A 24,043-nucleotide genomic window follows, 5' to 3' on the forward strand; every position below is an offset into this window, starting at 1 on the left:
GCTAAAACACTCCTATATAATAAAGGAACTTCTGGAGGTATTGCCCTCCCTGACTTCAAGCTCTTCTATAGAGTTATAGTAATAAAAACAGTATGGTATGGGCATAAAAATAGACAGGTGGACCAATTGAATAGAATTGAAGACCGTGATGTAAATCTACATAGTTAGGAACACCTGATTTTTGAAGAAAACAAAATTACACAATGGGAAAAGAGAAGGCTTCTTTAACAAATGGTGCTGGCATAACTGAATTTTCTCATGTAGAAGAATGCAAATAGATTTGTATCTCTCATGCTGCATAAAACTCACGTCCAGCCAGGCGGTGGTGGTGCATGCTTTTAATCCCAGCACTCAGGGTGCAGAGACAGGCGGATCTCTGTGAGTTTGAGGTCAGCATAGTCTACAGAGTGAGTGCCAGGAGAGGCTACAAAGCTACACAGAGAAACCCTGTCTAGAAAAGCAAAAAAACAAAAGCACAAAAACTCAAGTTCACATAAATCAAAGACCTTAACATAAGTCAAGTTACACTGAACCTGATAAAAGAGAAAACTGGAAGTTGCCTTGAACACATCAGCACAGGAGACAACTCCTGATAGCACCAGTACACAGATACTAAGAGCAACGATAAATAAATGGGTACTCCTGGAACTAAAAAGCATCTGTAAGGCAAAAGACACTGTCAATAAGAGCAGCAGCATATAGAATGGGAAAAAAACTTCACCAACCCCACATTGGTCAGATGGCTGATAACCAAGATGCATAAAGAACTCAAGAAACTAGACATCCAAACACCAAATAACCCAATTAAAAAATGGGGTACAGAACTAAACAGAGCATTATCAACAAAAGAATCTCAAATGGCTAAGAAACACTTAAAGAATTATTCAGTATCCTTAGATATCAGAAAAATGCAAACCAAATCAACTCTGAGATACCGTCTTACACTTGTCAGAATGACTAAGATAAAAACTCTAACAACAGCCTATGTTGGAGAGGATATGGAGAAAGGGGAAGAGTCCTTTACTGCTGGTGAGAGTGCAAACCTAGCTGTCAGGGTGGCAGTTTCTCAGAAAATTGGGACTCAGTCTACCTCAAGATCCAGCAATACCACTGTTGAGTGTATCCCCAAAGGATGCTCAATCATGTTCAACTATGTTCATAGCAGCACTATTCATAATAGCCAGAACCTGAAAACAACCTAGATGCTCCTCAATAAAAGAAAATGTGGTACATTGACACAATGTAGTATTACTCAACATTAAAAACAATGACATCGTGAAATTTGCAAGCAGATGAATAGAACTAGAAAAATCCATCCTGAGTGAAGTAACCCAGACCCAGAATGACAAATATCGTATGTACCCATAAGTAGATATTAGATATAAAGCAAGAGAACAAGACTACAATCCACAACTCCAGAGAATCTAGGTAACAAAGAAAACCCTAAGAGGTATGCATGGATTTTCCTGGGAAGTGGAAATAGATGAGATCTCCTGGATAAACTAGAAATGCGGGGGTGGAGGCAAGGAAATAGGGGAGGGAAACATGAGGGATATGGTTGACTGAGTTGGGAGTGGGGTGGAGGGGAGAGTAATGAAAGAGATATCTTGATAGAGGGGGTCATTTTGGGGTTAGGTAGAAACCTGGTGCCAGAGAAACTCCCAGGAATCTACAAGGATGACCCCATCCTTAGGAGTTCTAAGACTCCTAGCAACAATGGAGAGGGTGGGTACCTGAACTGGCCTTCTCTTGTGATCAGATTGGTGACAACCCTAATCATCAATAGACAGCCAGTAACTCATGGAAGCAGATGCAGAGATCCACGGTAAAGCAGTGGGCTCAGCTCTGGGAGTCCAGTTGATCCAAGAGGGAGGAGGAATTGTATGAGTAAAGGGGGTCAAGATCATGATGGGGATACCCACACAGACAGCTGACCTTAGCTAGTGGGAACTCCCGGACTCTGGACCGACAGCTAAGGAGCCTATATAGGATCGACCTAGGCTCTCTGCATGTGGATGACAGTTCTATAGCTTGGTCTGTCTGTTGGCCTTAGCAGTGGGGTCAGGACCTGTCCCTGGATCATGAGTTGGCTTTTGGGAACTTATTCCCCATGCTGGGATGCATCACCCAGCTTTGATGCAGGGAGAGGCGCTTGGTCCTGCCAAAACATGATATGACATGCTTTGTTGACACCCATGGAAGTTCTGCCTCTTTCTGGATGGAGGAGGAGTGGATGGGGCGGTGGAATAGATGGGAGGTGAGAGGAAGGAATGGAAAGAGAGGAGAGAGGGGAACTGCAGTTGGTATGTAAAATAAATTAAAAAAATTAATAAAGAAGAAAGCTTTTGGGATTTCCTCAAATACAGTATTTGTGGGGAAGAATCACTGTTATTATAGTACATGTGTTTGCATAAAAGTTCCAGGCCTTTACATAAATCAAATGTTTTTAAGAAGGCAAATATAAAAATATTCTGTGCATGGCTTGGACTTTGCCATCAGTAAGCAGTTGCTATGCTATTACGGAAAACAATGTTAACATTTGCTTGTTTAAAAAGCCACTGGCCCTGAAAAAAAAAAAAGTCCGCGCTTGAGAACCATGCAAGTTCTGAAAACAATTGAAAAACATTTCAAAAAGCTTTAAGGATACTTACATTTTATACTGGGCCCCACCCAGAGCTCCCTTTGGCTGCACATGGCCTGTTGGTTGCAGACATGCCTGATAGGTCCTGACTTTAACTCTTGTAAGTCCTCAATACCCGTGCTTTTCCACCCTCACCTCCACACATAATGGTCTGGATGCCGCTTAAATGACTAAGCTTTATTTTTCAATTGCTTTGTCATAATGAAGGTGATAGTCCATATAGAACAGGATGTATTTTATTATGAAAATAAGTGTGCATATAGATTTATAAAGATATATGGGATCAAACTAAAAATATTTTTAACTGCATCAGAAATACAACTCTCTTAGTGATGTCTTTGCCTCTGTTGTTCCATGAATCCTCTTGTCACAGAGGTCTCCCCTGAGATTCGCTGAGTAGAAAGCATTAGAAGGATGTGGATTCTGTGGTCTGTAGCAGTGGTGGCACGCGCTAGCCCTCTATCTGTGAGTTCCATATCTGTGAACTCAGCCAACAATGGATATAAAATATCTGAAAAACATTGCACCTGTACTGAACACATACAGGATTTTCTCCTCTGATCACCCCCGCCCCCAGCAATGCAGCAGCTGTTTCCACAGCTTAGGGATTTTAGGTATTCTAGACATGACTAAGAGTGTATGGGAGGATCTATGTGGGGTACATGCCAATGCCATGCTTCTTTATGTGACAGACTTGAGTGTTTATGGATTTCGGTACTCGTGGAAGGTTCTGAAACCCAATCCACTGTCATTTTACTGCCCTAGGGAAAATTCACTAGAAAAACATGAGGTGACTACTATTAATCCTTATACCAAGAGAGTAATTATTATGCCACTGGTGTTCTGGGCAAGCAATGTGCATGGCCACTCTGTAGGGCAGAGACATGTTTTCATCAGACATCCTTGTGTACTGAGGATCTGGATTTGATCAGATTGTATGGAAAAGTCATTTTTGGGGTTGTTCAGTTGATGGCAGCCCATGTATACATGTTTCTGGCGTTTGGTGGCTATTCGTTGAGTTAATCTTGAAGTTGCTTTAGGGGAGGTTTTATGTGTCTTGACTCATCCACTGTGTCACCGCAGGGCTGAACGTGTGTTATGCTCTTCCAGTGAAGATCTCACCATGGTAACCTGCCATTTCACCCTGATGTTTCTAAGGCCCGGGATTACTGCCAGTGAGCTTGTGGAGGACAGTGTGACGGGTCTGTCACATTTCTATTTTCACTAACTTTGTATTATTTCAGGGAGCGCATGGTCAACTCACAATGCTTTATTTGCGGAGCACTCCTAAATCACCAGTGTAAAAATCAATCTATTAGTGAAATTTTGACATAAATAGATATTGAAGATGAAATTCATATTTAGAGTCTTAACGGAATTCTGACTGCAAGTCCTCACGGTTCCTCATGGATTACTGCATTAAATGCACAGGGCTTTGCATCTGAAAAGACGTGCAGCACAGAAAACCTTCAGAGACAGTCCATGAATGCAATTTAGGCCACATCTTCACTCATTGCCCAGTGCTGTTTGACCCTCAGTATTTGCTTGCTTGCTCACTGCTGCATCTCTGACAACTAGGACTTTGTCTGGCATATAAGAGGAATGTATTAGATCTATTTCTTTAATGAATATACTAATATTTTTATCATTTCCTTTAAGATGTTTATGTCTTTTTTTTTTTTTTTTTGAGACAGGGCTTCTCTGTGTAACTGCCCTGACTGTCCTGGAACTCACTCTGTAGACCAGGCTGGCCTTGAACTCACCAAGATCCATCTGTCTCTGACTCCCAAATTCTGGGATTAAAGGTGTGCACCACCACCACCTGGCTATGTCACGTATTTTTAGCCCCAAAACATTCTCTGCTTAGTATCTTTTTACTGTAAAAGTCCCATCAGTGTCTCAGAGAGAGGTTTCAGCTCTCCTGACTTTCTATAATTACTTAGTTAACCTGCAAGTTCTAAAACCTTGTAAGGTTGTGCTAGTATCATTAATTTTGGTAGAGCTTTGTGCATTATTTTATTAGCCATGCAGCCACGCTTTCCTTTTGAAATCTTTGTGAGTGTGTGTGTGTGTGTGTTTGTGTGTTCACGTGTGCACATGGCGGTCATAGTCAACTCTTGGAGGTACACAGCCTATGGGCCTTATCTGGTAACTTCAAATGTTTCTCAGGACCTGTCCCCTTGTTTGTTTGGGACAGGTCTCTTTCTGGGAACCAGTCCTTGCTGATTAGCTTAGACTGGCTGGCCAGTGATATGCCTGTGATATCCTAGTGATAGAGATATGCCTATCTCTATCTCACCAGCATGAACCAAGTACCCAGCTTGTTTGTGGTGTGTGTGTGTGTGTGTGTGTGTGTGTGTGTGTGTGTGTGTGTGTGTGAGAGAGAGAGAGAGAGAGAGAGAGAGAGAGAGAGAGAGAGAGAATGCACACACATGTGGGATCTGGGATGGAATTCAATTCCTGTGTTTGCAAGGCAAGGTTTTTACCAGCTGATTTATCTCAGACCCCTCCTGACCTTCATATTTGCCCCTTGCTTCTCTGTAAGTCAAGAAGTCATGTATAGCTTCTTTTCCCCTTCATCTGAAGTTTTGGATAGGATAATGGATAATGTTTCCTTATAACAAGAGACTATGCTTTCGTTTCCCGACTACCCAGTCTCGAGTAATCACACAGAAACTTATATTAATTACAAACTGTTTGGCCTATTAGCTCAGGCTTGTTATTGACTAGCTCTTACAACTTTAATTAATCCATTTCTATCAGTCTATTTTTTATCACAAGGTTCATGGCTTGTTACCTCACATCTTGTTTCCTTAGTGGCTGCTGGCATCTTCCAGACTCTGCCTTCCTTTTCCCTTTATCTTTGCTTGGGTTTCCCGCCCAACTCTATTCTGCTTGGCTCCTGGCCAAATCTCTATTTTACATATAAATAAATTCTTTTGAGCCTCTGCTAGACTCTTGTGGATTCACCCTACGGTTCCCAGTTCCCAAGTGACAGCTAATAGGCTCTTTTAATCAAAGTAAAAACAAGGAGCAAGTTTAGTAGTTGAATCTTGAAAATTTAAAGTTTATTTTTATTTTTGCATTATGTGTATGTGGGTACCCGTGGAAGCCAGGAAGGGGCACTAGACCCCCCAGAGCTGGAGTTGGTGGCTGTGAACCACCTGAACCAAACTTGGGTTCTCTGTGAGAGCAGTAAGGAATCCTAAGTGCTGAGCCATTTCTCTAGCCACAAACAGGTTAAGTCTTAGCAACCCTTTCTCTGTTCATAAGCTTTCCCTAGCAAGATCGTTTAAGGTGCATATACTTGTGTATTTCATGACTTTTATGTAGTTAAAAAGGGGAGCTTTTTCTTGTATTGACACATTTAATTGTAAAATCTCAGGTCGGCTTCATTTTAAAGATATTTTAGTTTAATCATGTTTGTATGGTCATGTGTATGTGTGTGTGCGTGTGTGTGTGTGTGTGTGCATGCGTACAGGGGACCACAGAGGCCAGAAAAGGATATCGAATCCCTCTGGAACAGGAGTTCCAGGTTGTAAGGAGCCTGACATGTGTCCTGGAACTGAGCAAGGGTCTCCGTAAGAGCAGCATGTGATCCCAGCTGTGAGCCTTCCTCAGCCTTCTACTCCACTGTGAAGCTCTTCTGTCCATCCATCCCCCGATCGCTGACTAGATAAACTTTCTGAGGAATGGAAATAACTACACCAGACAAAGTTCATCTTTAGAGAGGCTTACTTTCACAATTTTTCTTCTCTTGGGTTTTATATATAGAAAATAATCATACTTATCTCTCAGAATACTTGTATTCATAAATTTAAACATTTTCTGGAACACTTCTGGTATTAATAATTTTTATCCCAGTATTTATCCTAATATATATTTCTTTTCCCTAAAATTTTAACACTTTATCTTGTCTCTTTTTTTTTTCATTTGTCTTTGTAAATGGATTCTGTGGATCAGAATGGAAATTATATTTTCCCATAAGCACACTGCTCTCTCTGACACACACATGTGACTTCCCCTCCCACACACAGCTGTATGAACTTTTAAGAGTTAGGAGAGAGGCTAAGTCCTCTGTGTCTGATGACAACATCTTTGTTTTTCCTTGACACATTCCTGAAGAAACTGTATCCCCTTGTAAGTGGAACTGGCCGTGGTTTGAAGAATGGGTGTCCAGAAGCCAAAGGAAACCATGTAGAACTTACTTATCATCCTTTTGTCATCTGCCTTAAGTAGGTTCAGTGTGAACCAAAGCACATTTATGAAATAAAATGGAGCAAGGGTGGTGTTCCAATTCATCCTCATGCCAGTGTAGCGGATAATTCCTGGGTAGCAGTTCTCACATTAATACCACTTTCTAGAGGGATCCTAGTTGTCGTGGATTTTATTTGCCATTCTCTCATATAAAAACAAAATGGCATTCGATAATGGGCTTTCCCAAAGGCATTCCTGTGGTTGAAATAAAGCAAAGCTATATATGAATTTCAGTTGCCAGTGTACATTGACTCCTAATACTTCTGTTTCAGGCCAGTTGCTCCGGTTAAAAATGTTTCGTGAAGACCATGGATCGTGGATGACAATGTTCTTCAGCACCATTCTGTTCCTCTTCCTCTTCTCCCACATATATAACACGGTTCTTCTGATGGATGGGAACATGGGGTGAGTTATTGCCCCGCTTGTGCTGTGCTGAGGGGTGGATGTAACATTCTCTGAAGAACTCACCCAGCGTCTTCGGTTTTTCCAAACTTGTCCCTTTGCCGACACTGTGCCTTAAAGAGAGATAATTTGTGTTTGTCTTCCTTAAGACATTTAGAACCTTTCTTTCTTCCTTTTAGTAAAATGAAGCATTTTTTTTTATAACACCGAGGTTTATTCCTTATTTTAAAAAACTTTTTGTGGTGTAGTTTGAAGGCAGATACCAATTTTATTATAGTCGGAGAGAACAGGGAGTCAGGAAACCTAATGGATGTAACAGGGCTGTGATGGGCTCCAGGTTTGCAACTCATTATCCATGTCTGGTGTGATAGTATAGAAACAAACAGCACCTCTTTTTGGCAGTTTCTACAGGGAGGAACTGGTTAAGGCAGACTCCCTGAATCAAATGCAGATGGAACACCACCACCCTTAGCAGATCACAGCAGCGGGGAAATTTGCTGATGACCTCACTGTAGAGTTTCTTCCAACTTTCTTCAGCTCTGTGGTTGCAGGGCAAAGCACAGCGGTCAGCTTTTCAGCACAGCATCCTCTAGCTTTGCTTTCAGTTGAGTATGAAGGCAGAGCGCTGGAGGTTGATTTACCTTACAGTCTTAAGAAGTAGACGGGTAGCAACAACAAGCCACTTAGGCATTAGGCATTGAGAAAATTGCTAGGGAAGGTGTCTAGCCCCCTCACTAGATTGTGGCCTCTCTCTCTAGGTTGCAGGCTAGCTACGATCACCCGTTTCTGTCATGTGAGGTGGTTTGGATGCTGTATACGGACTTTGTCCACCATTGAGTGTAGAGACGAAGCCCATTCTAGCATCTTCTTTTTTTCCCACTGTAAAGGGGATGACTAGTCATAGAAAAGGAGATATTTCACAAGGATTATATTTTACAGTAGCAACATCCCTGAATGACTTCAGATCAAATGTTCAGGTCTCGGGACACTATTGTGTTGTCATGATTATTTTTTATATCCAAATAATGACACTGACAGTGGGCTTATTTTTGACAATGGAGTCATAGGCTCTCACTTGGGCTTCTCAGAGTACTCCTCAGCTTTATTCTGGGATAACAGTGGCTGGCGACAACTTGGCATTGCCTAAGGTGGTCAGAGGGCTCCCTGCAAGACTTCCTACTTTAAAAGCACTGGATGGAGTTTGATGTGCTAACGCAGGCCTATAATTCCAAGCACCTGGGAGCCTGAGGCAGGAGGACGGATTGTGTTTTTATATGGAACTGATAAGGCCTGTGTTAAGGATTTAAGTCATGATATCAAATTTTAAAAATAGTAAATTGAATGTAGTAACATGCACAGAATAAAACACTTGGCAGCTAAATCAAAATAATCCTAAAGAGAGCACGCAGCTGCTGAGAACTTAGCGTCAGGCATGAACTGTCCCAGTTCTAAACCTTACACTGACCCTGTGCAATTGCTGTTGATCCCACCAGTCGAGAATGAGACCACTGCCACAATTCAAAGCCAAATGTGAAGCAAGCTTTACTTACTGGCCTGGTAGATGAGCTCTGGCCAGGTCCATCTCTAGGTTTCCAGAAGATGAGCCTGAATCAGGGTTTATAGCAGCTTAAGTGTTCCATCAGGTTCAATCAGGGGCAAGCGTACATCCTGATGTACCTCCAGCCTACATCCAATCTGGGACAAGCGTACATCCTGATGTACCTCCAGCCTACATCCAATCTGGGACAAGCGTACATCCTGATGTACCTCCAGCCTACATCCAATCAGGGGCAAGCGTACATCCTGATGTACCTCCAGCCTACATCCAATCTGGGACAAGCGTACATCCTGATGTACCTCCAGCCTACATCCAATCAGGGGCAAGCGTACATCCTGATGTACCTCCAGCCTACATCCAATCAGGGACAAGCATACATCCTGATGTACCTCCAGCCTACATCCAATCAAGGGCAAGCGACATCCTGACATATTTCCTGCCTGTTCCTTCTGCCCACGTGTGATCGAGCACATCCGGTGAAGATGGGTCAAACAAACTTGCTGAGGGGAGTGAGAACACGGGGCTTGTCATTTCTCATAAACAACAGCCTCCAGCATTTCAGGGACTGTTTGTCCTTGGGCAAGGGTCTTGCAGATCAGAGACATTTTTGTTTCAGGAATCTCTTAGGCATAGTAATTAAAACTTAAACTGTAACTTTGGCTGTCACAATTGTCTCCATTTTATGGATCAATAAGTGGAGGATTGCCCAAAGTTACATTCAAGTTGATTCCCCACTCAAGAGAATAATAGAGTGGTTGACCTATTAAGTAGTGAATTTTAAGGACCCATCGCCTGAATAGCCAGCACACAAGCCCCTAAAGACTGGCCCAATGACTCAGTTCACTGCATCCCTGTTAGTCTTCTCCACACTTTAATCTTCCAAGCTGACTTTGATAATCAAAAGAAATAGGAGGTATGTGTAGTTGTTAAGTGAATAGTTTACAATTCTCAGATTGAATGCATTATTAGAGATTATGGAATATTTGAACTCGTATGTAATCTTTGAACTCTCCAGTGATCTGTCTCACGTTTTCTAGGAAAGAGCTTTCCACTGAGAGAATACCTTTAAAATGTCACCTGAAAAAAATACACAGCAAGGGATAAATTGTTTAACTCTACTGGCTTAAAACCTCAAAGGGCCATTTCCAAAGGATGCATGGGCTTTTAGTATGTGTGCCGTGAGACTGAGTGAGTGTTTCAAAGCCAGTTTGTAGATTTGGTGGACAAACACATTCTCAGGGAAAAGGGCACTATTGTGCTTCTGGGGTTCTCCAGGATGCATGAGTATCTGAGGTACTGATTCGTCCTATGTAGGGCAGGGAATGATAGAGCCGGAGTATGAGAAGGATTGGGGACATGTGGACATGACAGGAGACTGGCTCATGCTGGAGGATTGCTGCCAACAGAGAACTCAGGCTTCTTCACACTGAATCTGGTTTGCACAGAGGGTTCCAGTCTGCTCTGGCTTAGGGATGCTTCTGGTAATGTTGGCCTAGACCCATTCCTAAAGTGTTTTCTGAACCCAGGAAATCTAATGTGGCCACTAGATTTTGGGACTCTCTAGACTGGATGCTTTGACAAGACTATGTGATGTGGGATATCCTTCTGTATATGTATTGCTTTTATTGGTTGATGAATAAAGTTCTTTGGGCCATTGACTTTGCAGAGTAAAGCCAGGTGGGAAATCAGAACACACACACACACACACACACACACACACACACACACACACACGGCGGGGGGGAGTTGGCGGAGTCAGAGAGATGCTGTGTAGCTGCTGAAAAAGGCAGAAGCCATGTAGCTGCCGAAGGAGGACATACTGAAACCTTAGGACCTTACTAGTAGGCCACAGCCTCATGGTGATACACAGATTGATAGAAATGGGTTAATTTAAGGTACAAGAGTTAGTTAATAAGAAGCCTAAGCTATTGGCCAAGCAATGTTATAATTCATATAGCTACTTTGTGATTATTCGGGTCTGAGCTACTGGGAAATTAAAGAGCAATCTCTGTTTTCTATGTTTACAACTATGTGCTAAGCATCAGTAGGGTTCCAGAGATAAAAAAAGGGGGTATTTCTATTTTAGTCTGCTTTTAAAAATTCCCAATTTAGAACTAAATAAAAATTAAGTATAAACTGAGGCCCATGATTCCTGAGATTCCATGATTTACAGAGAATAAACCCTGGCCAGGACTTACTTGATAAGAGGTAAATTGCCTGACTCCTTTTTTTGCCCAGTTGGATCCCTGAAGCATACAGGGATTCCTAAGGTTTTAGGCATCTTTGGGGAACAAACTGAGGGGCAGTGAGAGAGACAAAAGGCAAACGAGCTTCATGAACTCAAAGGGCAGAGATTCAGACTGTCACAGTTCCTAGGAGAGTGGGGAAATGTCTTCTCCACGCTTTTCTCCCTCTACTCCCTGCGTCTCACAGCACCCAAACCCTGCCTGCCATGAGTCTCCTTTATGTGCACGCTCCAGGTTGTAGGTCAGGTTCCTAGGCAGCATTTGCCTTTAGCATTTTATAAGCAATTTCTTTCCTCACATTGTGGGTGGGCCCAGTAGCCTCTCCTGCTGGACAAATCCTAGGACTGTTGGAGATATAACACAGACGGATGGATTTTTAAAATGTGTAGCTAAGCTTATCCTGAAACAGAATAAAGTAAGAGGGGAAATGCAGAAGGTCTTGCATACCAGACAGCAACTTGGGGATTTGAGCTTTTTAGCTTTTGGCAGAGACCAGAATTGAGGATTTAGGCTGTGTGCTGGCTAGTTTTATGTCAACTTGGCACAAGCTAGAGTCATCAGAGAGGATGAAATGTTAATTCCGTCACTTGAGAATAAGATCACTACCACAGTTGAAAACCAAATCTGAAGCAAGCTTTAATTAAATCCTGGCCAGGTGGATGGACTCTGGCAAGGTTCATACCCAGGTTCCTGGGAAATGTCCCTGAGTCATGGTTAAGAAGGAAAACCTGTAATTCATTGTGTCTTCTATCAAGTCCAATCAGGAGCAAGCACACATCCTGATATACCTCCAGCCTACATCCAATAAGAGGCAAGTGAGCCTCCCATCCACATACCCACCTGTGATCAAGCAGGGCCGACCCGGGCCCTACAACAATAATACCGAAGGACATCCCACGTCAAATGAACTGATGTGGAAGAATAAGTAAAACAAACCCTTGCTCAAGTCGCTTTTGGTCATGGTCTTCCATCACAGCAACAGGGACCCTAGCTAAGACATGCCGGAAATGAGAAAACAGAACTCCTCTTGGTAGAAGAATCTGCACCGTGTGGCAGGAGTTGTGGGCACAGCCAGGAAGCTGGGAAGTTTGTCCCACCTAAACTGGGTTTGTGGTCTAACTGCAGTTTCGGGATTTTGAGACAGCTTTAGGAGTTTGAGCCCATGTCAAAACCCTGGATCTTTCTTTGACCAATTTCAGACCCTTCCGTCCCTGGAGTCCTCCGTAACTTGCGGAGTTCCCAGACTGCTGTGGAGAGCAATTTACTTTCCTCCTGCCTCACCTTCTGTCCATCTTGACTTCCCTGAACATTTCTTTTAATAACCAAAATTGTGCTAATGCATTTTCAACCAAAATAACCAATGCCTCCAAGGATGCTGCCTGACCAAGTAGAATAGGGTGTGTGTGTGTGTGTATGTTGGTGGGGAGGAGGGGTGGTGTGTGTGTGTGTGTGTGTGTGTGTGTGTGTGTGTGGTGAAATCACCCCAGTGTGCTTTTGCTTTAACATAGTAGGTGTGCTTCTTCTAAGGTTGGTCCAGTTATCTCTTAGGGAAGAAAAGCAGAAATAGTCTAGAACAAAGTAGCAAAACACTCATTTGCACCAGAAAGAATGTGGCTGCCACAGATGAGCCTTTGCAGCCACAGCACAACATTTGAAGACTACTGCATTGTTTACACACAGGACCAGACTCTCCAGGAAGAAAAACTGAGGACAAGAGCCGGAGGCCATTTTCTTCCACAGTGCTGGGGCTGACTTTATGTGAACCTTCTAGTTCCTGCTGTGTTCCATTAGGGGTCTTGTTTGTTTGTTTCTCTTTTTGTTTTTGGAGGCAGGGTTTCTCTGTAGCTTTGGAACCTGTCCTGGAACTTGCTCTGTAGATCAGGCTGGCCTTGAACTCACAGAGCTCACCTACTTCTGCCTCTCAAGTGCTGGGATTAAAGGCGTGTGCTGCCACTGCCTGGTCCAATAGAGTCTTAAAGCCTGTCTAAGTAGGTCTGGGGTTTGAGTTCAGAGCTCATTTGGGAGGAGTGAAGAGAGATGTGCTCCAAGGTCCAGGCTGACATCTTCCTGATTAGAAAACTGAGCATGTCACGAAAGACTGGAAGCACGCTTAGCATTTGGATTCTTCAAACACCTTTTAAAAGTATGAGCAAAGAGTCAAGACCGCTGTGGATACCCACAGAAACAACTGGCTCGAGTTGATGGGAGCTCACTGATTCTGGAATGACAGCTAGGGAGATGCATAAGACCGAACTAGACCCACTGAATGTGGGCAACAGTTGTGTGGCTGAGGCAGTTTGTGGGGCCACTAGCAGTGGGGCCAGTATTTCTCCCGAGTGCGTGATCTTACTCTATGGAGCCCATTCCCTATGGAGGGAGACCTTGCTCAGCCTAGATGCCGCAGGAAGGACCTTGGTCCTGCCTCACGTGCTGTGACAGACTTCCTTGACTCCTCTGAGGAGTGGATGGGGGTGAGGTGGGGAGAAGGTAGGAAGAGTGGGAGGACGGGAGAACAAGGGAACTGGGATAGGTATTTAAAGTAAGATTGTTTCAAAAATAAAATAAAAAAGTGGAATTTCAAAAATAAAAAAAAATGTATCTTTCTGAAGAGCATTGTAGTAACAGGATTTTATACCAAAAAGAGCCACTGGAGGGCAGCAAAAGACATGTTTTCAGTGCTGGTCGGTAGCAGGAGTAAGGGTTTTTCTCCCAGGAAGAGAGAGAGGAGTGAATGTGGGAGGAAAAGAAGGAGACTGTGACCCAGGGGCAGGATACACACAAGTGACAGTGTTAGCACAGGCTCAGTGTTCCCACAGTCAGACGGCTAAAAAGCAGCCAAGCCAATCAGATAGAGAAATCTGCCCTGCTCTGAATTTCTGAAACACGGTGTTAACATTTTTGTCTGTCTTGTTAGGGAAGATTTTTTATGTTCTTTTTTTATTGTTTTTATTGTGCTACATATTTTTCTCCACTCCCCTCCATTCCTCTCCCCTTCTCTCCTACCCTCTCCCATGGCCCCATGCTCCCAGTTTACTCAGGAGATCTTGTCTTTTTCTCCTTCCCATGTAGATTAGACTCATGTATGTCTCTCTTAGGGTCCTCATTGCTGTCTAGGTTCTCTGGGATTGTGAATTGTAGACTGTTTTTTTTTTGCTTTATGTCTAAAAGCCACTTATGAGTGAGAACATATTAATTTGTCTTTCTGGGTCTGAGTTAGCTCACTCAATATGGTGTTTTCTAGATCCATCCTTTTGCCAACAAATTTCAAGATGTCATTATTTTTTTCTGCTGTGTAGTACTCCATTGTGTAAATGTACCACATTTTCTATATCCATTCTTCAGTTGAGGGGCATTAGGACAGATTTATTAATAAAATTTATTTAAATAAAATACAATTACACCGTTTCCCCCTTCCTTCCATCCTTCCAACCCGTTCCATGCTCCTCTCATCCCTCAAATGGGTCATTGAATTATTGTATACGCATACCATAATTTATACATGTAATCTGATGGGGCTGTTTAGTGTTGCTTGTGTGTATATGATTTCAGGGCTGAGGACTTGGTATTGGATAACCAGTTGGGGTTCTCATTGCTGGGAGAGGCTAATTTTATCTCTGTCTCTCTCTCTCTCTGTCTCTCTCTGTCTGTCTCTGTCTCTGTCTCTCTCTGTGTCTCTGTCTCTCTCTCTCTCTCTCTCTCTCTCTGCTTTACTTGCCTCTCGTTCATTGTCTAGGGCATGGGATCCAGTGAGGCGTCCCCCTCCTGTATTAGAATGTCTAGTGACATCGTCATTCTTCAGGTCTTGGTTAGGCAGCCACACTGTTGAAGTGTCTATGGCTTCAGCTTTCCTTTCATTTCTAGGAGTGACAGACTCACGGCAGATTTCCTGGACTGATTCTTACAACCTTTCAGCCGCTCTTCCAAAGAGTCATATTTTAAGCTATGCTCGGGTGCATGTCTGTAGATGTGCACACTGCAGGTGTTCCGAGAGGCCAGAGGTGAGCTCCCTGGAGCAGGAGTTACAGTGAAACTGCCTGTGAGTGTCAGAAACTGAGCTCAGGCGCTCTGGAAAAGCAGTGTGGGACCTTCCCCGAGCCATCTGGGCACGTTTTGATGACCTTGTGTGATGGGCTTGGCCTTAATGTGATCCAGTACAGGCTCCTAGGACAGTATCTATAAGCACATACATGCAATCACGTTCACATGTTTATAGGCATAATCTAGCATTAAAAAGCAAATCCAGTGCTTACCAGTGAAGAAACTAGACCTTCACGTTCATAAAATACCCTCTGTGAATAGGAATGCTTTTCTGAACAGTGCACTGTTTAGGGAAGGCTGCAAAGCTGATGTTTCTAGTGTTGATCACGAAGAAAATCTTCAATTTTTTGCCTTTTCCAGGTAGTTAATATATAAAAATGTATAAATAGCGATTGAATATAACATAGAGAAGAACTGAAGGGGAAAAGATAACGATGCAAGCAGTTTTGAAAGTATTCATATGCCAAGTCTAACAGAATGGAAAGAGAGGCGGTAGGGATAATGGAAGTGGCGAAGCTCCTCAGCCCCTCTTCGTCTCCTTCCTGAGAAGGCCTGGTGAGGAACTACATGGAGACCTCACCTGAGTGTGGTGAAGACAGAAGGAGTGAGATATGACCAGAGCAACTGGACGAGGGTGGGTGGGAGGAGAAAGCGTTTGAAATGAACGCCTCTGGGGCCTCAGATTCATTTGTGTAGAGAGAGGCAGCCCAAACAAGCAAGAATGGATACGAAAGATACAGGAGTGAGAACATCAGGGACCAGGGAGCCCGGGGAGGTTGTCCAAGGTCTCACACTTCTTAGGTCCCAGCACACATGACTCGCCTCAGCCCTGAGACTCTCCTGGACTGGTGTTTCGGCTACCATGGAGTGTGATACCTGTCCTGCCAGGAAAGACTGCTCACTGCTTCGGCCTCTCCCTGCGGAGGCTGGGGGGCAGCACACTGTTTTAGTGGAAAAATTCAGGGAGAACTTCCACTTTAGGCAGAATTTTCTTTTCTAAGTTTGCTACCAAAAAAAAAAATCTCAAAAAAAGATGTGTATGTGGACAAGTGGCTTGGCTGTTAGACACAGTTGTTTCTCTTGCTGAGGACCTGGGTTTGTCACTCAAGTTCCAGGAGATGCGATTTCCTTTTATGACCTCTGTGGGCACCAGGCATACATGTGGTGCATATACATACTTGCAGCCAGAACACATATAGACACACACATATGCACACACATACACACACATATGCAGACACACACATGCACAGACACACACACAAACATACACACACATAGGCAGAAACACATACACACACACACACACACACAGTAAATACACCTAAAAATATCACAAAAGTATTTTGAAATTTCTTACTTGAATTCTTTTTTCTTCTATTTATTTATTATTTTTGCATCTATGTGTCTATGTGTACATGCTTCTGTATGAGCATGTGTGCAGGCCCACATGTGTGTATATATGTGTGGAAGCTGGAAGTCAATGCCGACTGTTTTTCTCTTCCCACTTTGTATTTTGAGACAAGGTTTCTCACTGATCCTGAAAGCCTCTTTCTCCACATCCCAGGGGACTGGACTTGCAGGTGTGTGCCCTGTGCCGGAGCCTTTTGTGAATAGGCTGGAAATCTGAACACGGGTCCTCAGACCTGTGCATTAAGCCCTTTGCTGACTGAACCCTCTCCTTAGCCTACTTTTTGCTGTTTCTAAAAAATAATTTTAAGCAACAGATAATAATCCTGTAAGTTTCTGGAGTCCAGAGTGATATTTGAAGTACCCAGTCACCTCTAATCTAGAAGTAGGGCCTGGAGCCAGGTGTACATTTTTACTCTCAAGCCCAGTGATTTTTTGTTTGTTGGTCTTGAGTGGAAAGTGGGCTGGCCAGCTCCCAGTACATACTGCAAGCTTCCTTCTGAGGAAGAGATATGTTTCTCTGCCTTTAATAGTGCTAAATCTGTTTTGGAAAATGGTGAGGAAAAAAATTAAATGGTCTTTATGAACGTTTAACTTTTTGTCTGATTAGGAGTGATAGACTTAAGCACAAAATTGTTGATTTGAGCTGTGATAAATTAAGGAAAAACACTGACAATTTCCCTAAGTACTTAATAGAGCACTGTGTTCAGGGTAAGCGGGTGGAGGCTGAGCCTGGTTAGGAAGCTCCACTGGGCAGCTGATGCGTGGCTGACTGCAAATTCTGCTGGAGTGGTACTCAAATAATTTGTTGGCTTCATTCTTAATTAGGCTAAATACTGACTGGCTCATACAATTAATTCACAATAATAGCACCATTAATTACCAAGGCTGGGAGTAAGGGCTGAAGCTGGCTATTGAGAATAGACTGGTGAGAAGAAAAGCAAATTGAAGGGCTACGTTTGGTCAATAGGGTTGATATTGTGGGGCACAGACAAAAAGAGGGGAGAGGGAAGAGAGAGGAAGAGAGGGGGGAGGGCAGGAAAGTGGGTAAAGAGGGGGGAGAGAGAAGAAGGGGCCTGGCAGAGGGGATTGATCATGAAGTGTGTTTATAGGAGAAATCTACATTAGGGTGGTTTGTTGTGTTGGTAGCTTTGATTTTCTGTCCCTTGATTTAGACAATATAAATATAAACAGTACAGGATAATGAGGTATTCATATGCCCAGCCAGTGTTGTCTTAATCGATGGGTTCTTAGAGAATTATTGAGAAAGACAATCAATGCTGTGTCCTTGTGACTCTCCAGAGTCCACACCGACTTGACCAGTGTGACAACAACTCTGAGGTCGCTGCTCACAGCTCCGTACTCCACCCGCTTTAAAGAGAGGGCATCACTGTAGCTCAGGAGGGCCTGGCACTCAGTACGTAGCCAGGATTCCTAAGAATCCTCCTGTCCCAAGTTCCCAAGGGCTGAGATTATGTGTGTGAGCCACCATGGCTGGTCGTCGTTAAGTATTCTGTCAGCCTGTGTCAGGAGAAAAACTCTGACCCAGGAAATAGAGTCATTTGGGTGATGACCACGGTTTAGCTAGTTCCTGGCATAATAATGTGGGCGTTTACAGTGGAATATTTGTAGCCACCCTAGAGTTGTGGCAAATAAGCCATGTGTGCAAACAAGTCGCTAGCGTTCTCTCTCATAAGGCAACTGATAAGGACTGATAAGGGTTATTTTTTTTTTTTTAATGTGATAGCTGAAAAGTTGCAAGTTGCTTTCTCAGCATGATGGCTCTCAGGAAGTGTTAGTTGCTGTAAATCATTCATGGCAAAAAGAACATTGGTCAGTAAGCTAGCATGACCTCGGTCAATCATTCATTCATCCATCTCCATGCCAAGGGTCAAACCTAGGGCCATAAGTACATTAGAATGTGGTTAAGTGGACCACAGTTCCCAGGACTGAAAATAGTATATTCATTGCAAATTATTATTATTACTCGGGAGGTAGAACAGGTATTCCTTTTTCATAAAGAACTGCCCAAATGGGGACCTATAGATTTCATCAAGCAGAAGCTCCTGTGTTTTGTGTGCTCCACACTGATGCATATATAGTCGTAAGCACACTTACTCACGGCCGCACAACTCTGCCTGGCCTGAGGCTGGAGCAGGTGTTTATGAATAGACCCAAGGCGCCCCTTTCTGTCCATGATAACAAACAAAGCAACATTCATAGGGCTTTACAAAGAAAATCAGGAATAGAGTAAGCCGCTGAGTGGTTGCCTGGTAATTTTGATATTTTGAAAAAAGGAAAGGAAATTTTGATGGGCTTAAGGATGGGGCCATGTCCACGAGTTGTATAGCAGGCTGTGTGTGTGTGTGTGTCTGTGTGTGTGTGTCTGTGTGTGTGTGTCTGTCTGTGTGTGTGTGTCTGTGTGTGTGTGTGTCTGTGTGTGTGTGTCTGTGTGTGTGTGTCTGTCTGTGTGTGTGTGTCTGTGTGTGTGTGTGTCTGTGTGTGTGTCTGTGTGTCTCTGTGTGTGTGTCTGTGTGTGTGTGTCTGTGTGTGTGTCTGTGTGTCTCTGTGTGTGTGTCTGTGTGTGTCTGTCTCTGTGTGTGTGTCTGTGGTGTGTCTCTGTGTGTGTGTCTGTCTCTGTGTGTGTGTCTGTCTGTGTGTGTGTGTCTGTCTGTCTGTGTGTGTGTGTCTGTCTGTGTGTGTGTGTCTCTGTGTGTGTGTGTGTGTGTGTGTGTGTGTTATCTTTTGTCCATACAATAATGAGTGTCTTTACATTCCATCTCAATTCCCACTTCCTGGTGATGAACAGACAGGAAATGATTCCTTTCAGTCATGGGAAGCTGATGTATATTTTATAGCCAAAGGCTCAAGACTTACCAAAATTATACAGCCTAATTTAACAAATTAATGAGACCGCCCTGTACCATCTGAGAACGTGACATTTCTGTGCCAACTTAACACATTTGCACTCTACTAACCCCACGATAACTCTCACAGGATTGATGAGAAACAAGGAGTCGTTTTATTAATGCACTGTTTTATTATTTATATCTTTTCTTGCTAAGGTTATGTCAATTGTAGCAAAACTGTATGCAGCATTCTTGCTGCTGAGCTGGGATGTCCTCCCTCTTCCAGGTACTCCAGTCTTGGTGAACTGAGTACCGCATGAATGAGGTGTGCATTCTGTTTGTCGGTAGGACAGAACCACACTAGCATCTCCCTGTTCAGCCTCCTTTCATCTACGGTGTGAGCATTCCCTTTTAATTTTGTTTTTCTGGAGAAGCAAGCGTGCCTAGCATAATACAATGTTAGTGTTAAAAGATACAAAGGGCTTGTATGGTGCTTGCAACATTGAAAGTCTTTAGAAATGGAATACTAAAAAACATGATGGAAACAACATGTTAGACAACATTTTCTCCTAGTTTTTAAAAGCTTATTTCTTTAGGTCATGAACAACAGAGTTCAGTAAAATATAAATTGCATCATAAGACTGGTGCACTTTTTATAATGTTCCTCATTTTCATTCTGTCTCCTGAATATACACATTTTAGGTTAGGCTGCTGGTTCCCAGCTCTGTTCAAAGCACAGTGCGTTCAGTGTCTTCTGCATTAAGAGCAAATATGTGCTTATAATGTAAAATGTTTGTATTCTGTGAGCAAAGTAGTGATAGGCTTGAATGCTTCTTATTTTTTTTTGAGACACTTTAGCCCAAGTTGGCATCAAATTCATGTTAGTCTTCTTGCCTCCCACTCCTGGGTGATGGTGAGAGTCACCATGCCTACCTACCTCAACTGCTTTTTTATTATTCATAGTGCAATTTTCTGTGTGTGTGTGTGTGTGTGCAGTATTCATATATGCCTGTATTCATACATTTCATACATGTCTGGATACGGTGTGTATGGTATGTGTATGGTATGTGTGTATGGTGTATATGGTGTGTATGTGTGTGTGTGCAATATACATATGTCTGTGTTTATACATGTCTGGATGGTGTGAGATGTCCTTTTGTATATGTGTTGGTTTTATTGGTTAATAAATAAAGCTACTTTGGCCCATGGCAGTAAGGTGGAAATTCCAAACAGATAGGAGAGAAAAGAAGGCAGAGTCAGACAGAAGCCATGTAGCCACTGCAGGAGACAGACACCAGGTGGAACCTTACTGGCAGGCCACAACCATGTGGCAATACACAGATTAATAAATTTGTGTTAATTTAGAATATAAAAGTTAGCCAAAATATCTCTAAGCTATGGGCCAAAAAGTTTTCTAATTAATACAGTTTCTGTGTGATTATTCGGGTCTGGGCGGCCAAAAAACAGACAGCCTCTGCCTACATCTGGATGTGTATGTGTATTTGTGGTGTGTATGTTTGCATGGTATGTGTGTGGTATGTGTGTATGATGTGTGTGTGTGTGTGTGTGTTTGTGTGTGTGTGTGTGTGCGCGCAGTATACCTATACCTGTATTCATACGTGTCTGGATGTCTTTGTGTATTTGTGGTGTGTATGTTTGTGTGATATGTGTGTGGTATGTGTGTATAGTGTATATGGTGTGTATGTCAGCCAGAGATTTACCTTGGCTACTTTCAGTGGTTCTTCACCTTATTTTTGAGTAAGGTTCTCTGAACCCTAGAACTCACTGGTTTGGTAAGATTAGTTGGCAGTAAGTTTTAGAGATTTTTCTGAGTCCTTCTTCAACCACTGGAATTACAGTGCACAGCACCATGCCCAGCCAGGGGTTCAAACTCAGTTCCTGGTGCCTTTGTGGTAGATACTTTACTTTCTGAGCCTTTTCCCCAAACCTCTATATGCTGACTTGTATAGATGTATATCTCACTCCTAATATATTACAACATCGCAGATCCATGTATTTGCAACACCCACTGTTAGGTAATTTTAATGGTTAGTTTTTATTGTCAAGTTGATAAACTGAATATAGACAATGCTGCCCTGTGAGCTGAGCTTCTGGACCGCATACAAAGGAGCAAATGAGATGAACACCTGCATCCATTGCCCCATGCTTCCTCACAGTGCCCTCAGTGTGGCTGCCTGCCTCGCATCCCAGCACCACCCTTCCCCTGTGCTGGTGGACTGCATCTCCTGGAACTGAGCACCGAAATAAACTCATCCCCTCTTAAGTTACTTTTGCTTCAATAACAAAAGTTTGCAGTCGTAACTGTTTACTGGTAAAAGCATCTCCTTTGTATTAGAGAGGCGGATGCGCAAACTTCACTCTGGAATCGCCGGTGCTGAAGAAGAGGGGCTGCAGTAAGATGCCTTTTGCAGCTGTAGAGGCTTCACAACTGGACACGTGGATGTCTCTGTAAGGCCATCATAGCCCCACAGACACGGTCGTAAGGACCGGGACGTCTGCTGGGCTCATACTGACTGAGTGTGGCCCAGCAGAAAAAGAGACACCTAGGAGATTCCGTCTTTTTAAACCGTTTCAGTGTCTGGGGAAGGTAGCTTTTATTGTTCACTTCATCATCTGGAAGCATCATTTTATGGTAAGTTTTTGAAAATTTAAAGACCCGAACCAGTGAGGAGGTAGGATTTATGTACCTGTTTGGTGACTAGTTCCTAAGATTTCCCTTATTCCGAAGACCCTTTGAGTTACTCAGTTCTTAAAAATCTGTCTGCTGTAGCCTTTCTCCTTATTCTTCCCTGATGGAGCAAGGGCTGTTGGCACCGCTGATCCTTTAGGGCCTGGCCTCACTAGTTTCGAAACCGCAGATTTTGAGTACCCTTTGCACCTGAATCACCAGTGCTGGTGTAACGGTGGAGAACCCCCCTGTCCCCAGCGCCTGTGTGCCCAGGGCTGTCAGAAGCAGGGCACGAAACTGTTTGTCATACCAGACATAGACTGGTGACAGGTCAAAAAGATGAAACTTTGCAGCCCAGTGTTTCGGGTCATGACTGTACTTGTAGATTAAATACTCGATCACTTAGGAATGAGCAAGTCATGCATTTTAAGGAATTGACAAAACTCTTATCCTTTTCTCTCCAGCCTTCACATTTTACATACAGTGTGAAGTAACGGAAAGCCATTGAAGTCTCTCAGAAGCAAAATAATAAGTAGGAGATCCTACTAATATACTTAAAAATAAGGTGCATTAGTCGGACTATATTAGATTGCACCCCAATAACAAACAGCCCCAAAGATTTCGTGCCTCATAGAACTGTACTATTTTCACTGTGAGCCAGTTAGAAGCCCCCTCCCCTGCCCGGCCCTGCTCACAGTCATTCTCTCATAGGATCCAGACTGAAATTGTAGCTGTCATATGAAGCATTACCAGTTGCTCTTGGGAATCCTAGAAAAGAAATTAAATATTCATTGTTAAAGTGACATTCAGCTTTTTGTTTGCTTTGTTTTGTTTTTTTTTCAAGAGAGGGTTTCTCTGTGTAACAGCTCTGGCTGTCCTGGAACTCACCCTGTAGATCACACTGGCCTCATACTCACAGAGATCTGCCTGTCTCTGCCTCCCAGTGCTGAGATTAAAGGTGTGTGTCACCTCCACCCACCCAGTTGACATCAACACTTAACTCATGACTCAAATTATAATGATTTGATTCATCAGATACATAGGGACTGAGGGACAATCCTAGCAGGGGCCTGAGGTGGGAAGATGCGGAATCATTGCAGAAGCAGGCCCATAGCCAACAATTGCATGCTTGCTGATAGCCTATCTCTCGCGATATAAAAAGTACCTTTAACATCCACTTTCTCACACACAGCTTCGGCCTTCATGGAGGAAATGAATAGGTAGATTAGTTTAAACCCCTCACGCCCATGCTGTGACATAAACTCATGGATACATTTGACATCAAAATCTGATTTTTATTCATTTGTGTATGGCGATAGCATCAGATGGTCATGCAAGACAATTAACTGTGCCACAAGTGATCAGCAAGGAAGTCTGTCCCATAAAAGTAGGGTAATGTGGCCAGTGTGCACTGGCTCAGCCTGGGCTCTGCAGCTACAACACATTCTGACTTGCTGAATGCATTCGTTCCGATTGGTGCTTTCCTGCCATGTTTGTTCTACATACTTTGAATATCATGCTTGGTTATTAGAAGTAGGTGAGCCGAGTTAGTAATTCAAGAAGCCTCTGTACAGTGGTTCTTGTAAACAAATGGAAGAAATCCATGTAATAGGTCATAGAAATCAAAGCATGCCTAACTTCCTTTTCTATGAAAACGAAGTATGTCATGAACAGGGGAACTGGACCAATTAGAATAAAAATCCAACTGAGGCTGAACATAGGCATACTGTCTGGTTACCTTGGCAACTCAGCTCCCTTCCTGTGCTACTGATGGTTCCGTGTGAGTCGGGAAATAATTGGAGGTAGAGAAACAAGTGTGCAAGTCAGCTCCCACTACTGGGAAAGTTAGGGAGGCATTTGCTGGAGGCGAAGGGTAACATCATGAAGGGGAGAATGTGAATTTAACAGAAGAAAAAGATGGTGTACTGTCATTTAAACAGTACCCTCTCCGAG

General features: G+C 43.2%; 1 protein-coding gene across 1 annotated transcript in view; it reads left to right on the forward strand.

Moving 5' to 3' along the window:
* The window catches only part of Tmem117 (transmembrane protein 117), a 420,695-nt gene that overhangs the window by 76,807 nt on the left and 319,845 nt on the right, over window positions 1-24,043 (forward strand). Inside the window, exon 3 of the mRNA XM_085678775.2 lies at window positions 7,171-7,303. Within this exon, the coding sequence (XP_085534901.1) occupies window positions 7,171-7,303 (133 nt within the window). The remainder of the gene's footprint in view (window positions 1-7,170; window positions 7,304-24,043) is intronic.

This window comes from Myodes glareolus, chromosome 19, assembly GCF_982192425.1.
Source record: "Myodes glareolus chromosome 19, mMyoGla1.1, whole genome shotgun sequence".
Classification (NCBI taxonomy): domain Eukaryota; kingdom Metazoa; phylum Chordata; class Mammalia; order Rodentia; family Cricetidae; genus Myodes; species Myodes glareolus.